This window comes from Mycetomoellerius zeteki, unplaced genomic scaffold (genome assembly GCF_001594055.1).
Source record: "Mycetomoellerius zeteki isolate Tzet28-1 unplaced genomic scaffold, Tzet1.0 scaffold177, whole genome shotgun sequence".
Lineage (NCBI taxonomy): Eukaryota > Metazoa > Arthropoda > Insecta > Hymenoptera > Formicidae > Mycetomoellerius > Mycetomoellerius zeteki.
In genome coordinates, this window is record NW_017256727.1 from 13,228 (window position 1) to 15,889 (window position 2,662).

A 2,662-nucleotide genomic window follows, 5' to 3' on the forward strand; every position below is an offset into this window, starting at 1 on the left:
CGATTATTAAATATCTTACATTATAATTGGCTCGTTGCCCTTCTTTTATTTATTGATTTATTCTAATTGAGCCATATTAACAATTATAAAATAAATATTTTATGTAATATCATTTTTTTTTCTTTTTAAAATAAACGTTTTTGATCATGTAAATTTCGTCTGTTTCTTACTCCTAACCTCGTCTCGTCTTACATTAGTCACCTTTTTCTCACGTATTTCAGATTTAGATAATGTTCATTAAAAACAAAATATACATAAGAAAAAAAATTTTTCTTTTAAAATAATGTTCGAATCATCAAACCGATTAAGGTGGCGCGTGCCAGCTCGAACTTGTTCGTTCCTGTTTTATCTCCCTTTCTCCCTAGTGAAAGCAGGAGTCTTCCGAAAATTCTCGTAAAAGACCTCGTCTTAAATAATAAGAAAAAAACCCTTTCACTAAGACGTCAACATGTCGGAGACATCGTGTCGCACCAGCAAAAAATGCAGCACAAAAAACTGTGTGCATATTCGCTGACCGTCCCTTCCCCCTTTCCCCACTCGTAACGAACAAAAGTTCTCGGTCCTACTTTTCCTCGGTTTTCCTATCCATTTTGCCAAGGTATTCTTCCCTATCGATACCCCCACCCTTTCCAATCACCACGCGGACAGCTATGGCCCGAGCCAATCAGCATGTGGGCAGCTATGGCCCGAACATCCTTACGTCGTTCACCAATCAGAGCGCACCATTTCTCCAGACAGACCCGTCTAGGCCACCCCCCACCTGTCTGGTGGTGGAGTGGAGGGGGTTTGTTTTAACCGGCCAGTGTGCTTCCCACATACTATTAACGTACAAGCTAGGTTCAGAGAAAAACTCTGTACGAGGTGTGGCTATTAAATAACGAGACTGCCGCTGCTACAGAAGAAGTACGCATGCGCCAAACGCCAGCGACCGACAGCTGTTTAGCGTGAAGCCTTCTCTTTCGAATGCAGTACCTCTCGCTTCTGTAAACAAATCCGTATAGCCGTAGCCTTCGTTCGCATTAGAGTTGTTTTTTTGTTTCGCCGGAAAAATGGTAAGTGTAACAATAGAGCAACGAATTGTTGTGAAATTTCACGTGAAACTTGGAAAAACCGCTACTGAAACTTATAATTTATTGACACAAGTGTATGGCCATGAATGTTTATCGCGTGCACGTGTTTTTGAGTGGTTTAAGCGTTTTCAAGATGGCCGAGAAGACGTTAAAGATGATTCACGCCCGGGTCGCCCTTCCACGTCAAAAACGGATGCCAATATCAAAACAATCGGTCAAACTATTAATCAACATTACTACCTTCACGTTCTTGCTGAATTCTGTGAAAAAATAAAGAAAAAACGACCCGAATTGTGGAAAGACAAGTCATGGGTTCTCCACCAAGACAATGCGCCGTCTCATTCCGCATTGTCTGTCAAGAGGTTTCTAGCCAAGTACAGCATCCCAGTGTTAGACCATCCGCCTTATTCGCCGGATCTTGCACCATGCGACTTCTATCTGTTTCCTAAGGTGAAATCTGCATTAAAAGGAACAAGATTTGAGTCCGTTGAAGCTGTGAAAGAGAAAGCGGCACGCGTCCTGAAGGAGCTGACAGAAGACTTCCCAGCCCTTAGCAAAAATTCTCCTTGAACTTCAATGGTAAATTGCAATTTCCATTCGGAATTGAATGGAAATTTGCTTTTTCCTTTGATAATTTTCCATTTGTCAATGGAAATTTTATATTTCCATTGAGATATTACCACTGACCAATGGTAATTTAATTTTACCATTCGGATATTTACCAATGTCTAAGACAATCTGATATTTCCATTGAAGTAAATTTTTCCTTGGCCAAAGGAAACGTGATATTTCCATTTACTTTTCCATTCATTAATGAAAATATCTGTTTACCATTGAAGGATTTAGCATTGGCCAATGGAAGTTAATATTTCTATTGAAACATTTTCCTTTCGTCAAAGAAAATAACGAATCCCTTGGAGAATAACAATGGGAAATAGTAGAATGGAAAATGTTTTTCATTCAGTATATTGTAATTATGAAAAAGTAATGTTATTATATTTTATTATATTTATCTAGTTTCTCTTGTATTGAAAATTTAAAGTATGATATTACACGAATTTAGGATTTTATTCTCAAAAATTAAACTAAATGTTCCATGTAAAAGATCGAACTGCACATAGATGTTTACAAATTTATATTTATATGATATTATAATGTACAGTTGAGATTAATTACAAACTATTAATGGGTGCCTCGTCAAATATCTTTATTTGGGAACGTAATTTTAGTCCCTCTCGAATTTATTAACAATTGGTATAACAAACATTTTTTCATTTACAATCAATCGCATACATTTACGACTAATGCTACTTATTGGAATGCAATTAACGTTAATTCCTGAAAGTTTTACCACATGTATAAAAGAGTTACTTTGAATATTAAGAGTGGAATCCTTAACAATTATCTCGTTTGTTGGCAAAAGTTGTTGACCTACAAGAACAGATTGCCTTAATTCAGTGATATATAATACGCGATTAATCTGAAAGAATCGTCCATCTATTAATTGTGTAATGCAGTTGTCTCTCTTTTTTAGTCTTTCATAAGCAGCAGTGTGATAGAGCGATTCTTTCCAGATAAATCGATTAAAGCTT

General features: G+C 36.8%; 1 protein-coding gene across 1 annotated transcript; it reads left to right on the forward strand.

Annotated features, from left to right (window-relative positions):
- Window positions 1–1,049: 1,049 nt before the first annotated feature.
- LOC108721636 (histone-lysine N-methyltransferase SETMAR-like) lies at window positions 1,050–1,640 on the forward strand. Its single transcript, XM_018446278.1, has one exon. It carries the CDS (start codon window positions 1,050–1,052, stop codon window positions 1,638–1,640), a length of 591 nt encoding a protein of 196 aa, XP_018301780.1.
- Window positions 1,641–2,662: the final 1,022 nt, after the last annotated feature.

Coding starts and splice junctions, on each gene's coding strand:
- LOC108721636 (XM_018446278.1), top strand. CDS start 1,050: ATGGTAAGTGTAACAATAGAGCAACGAATTGTTGTGAAATTTCACGTG.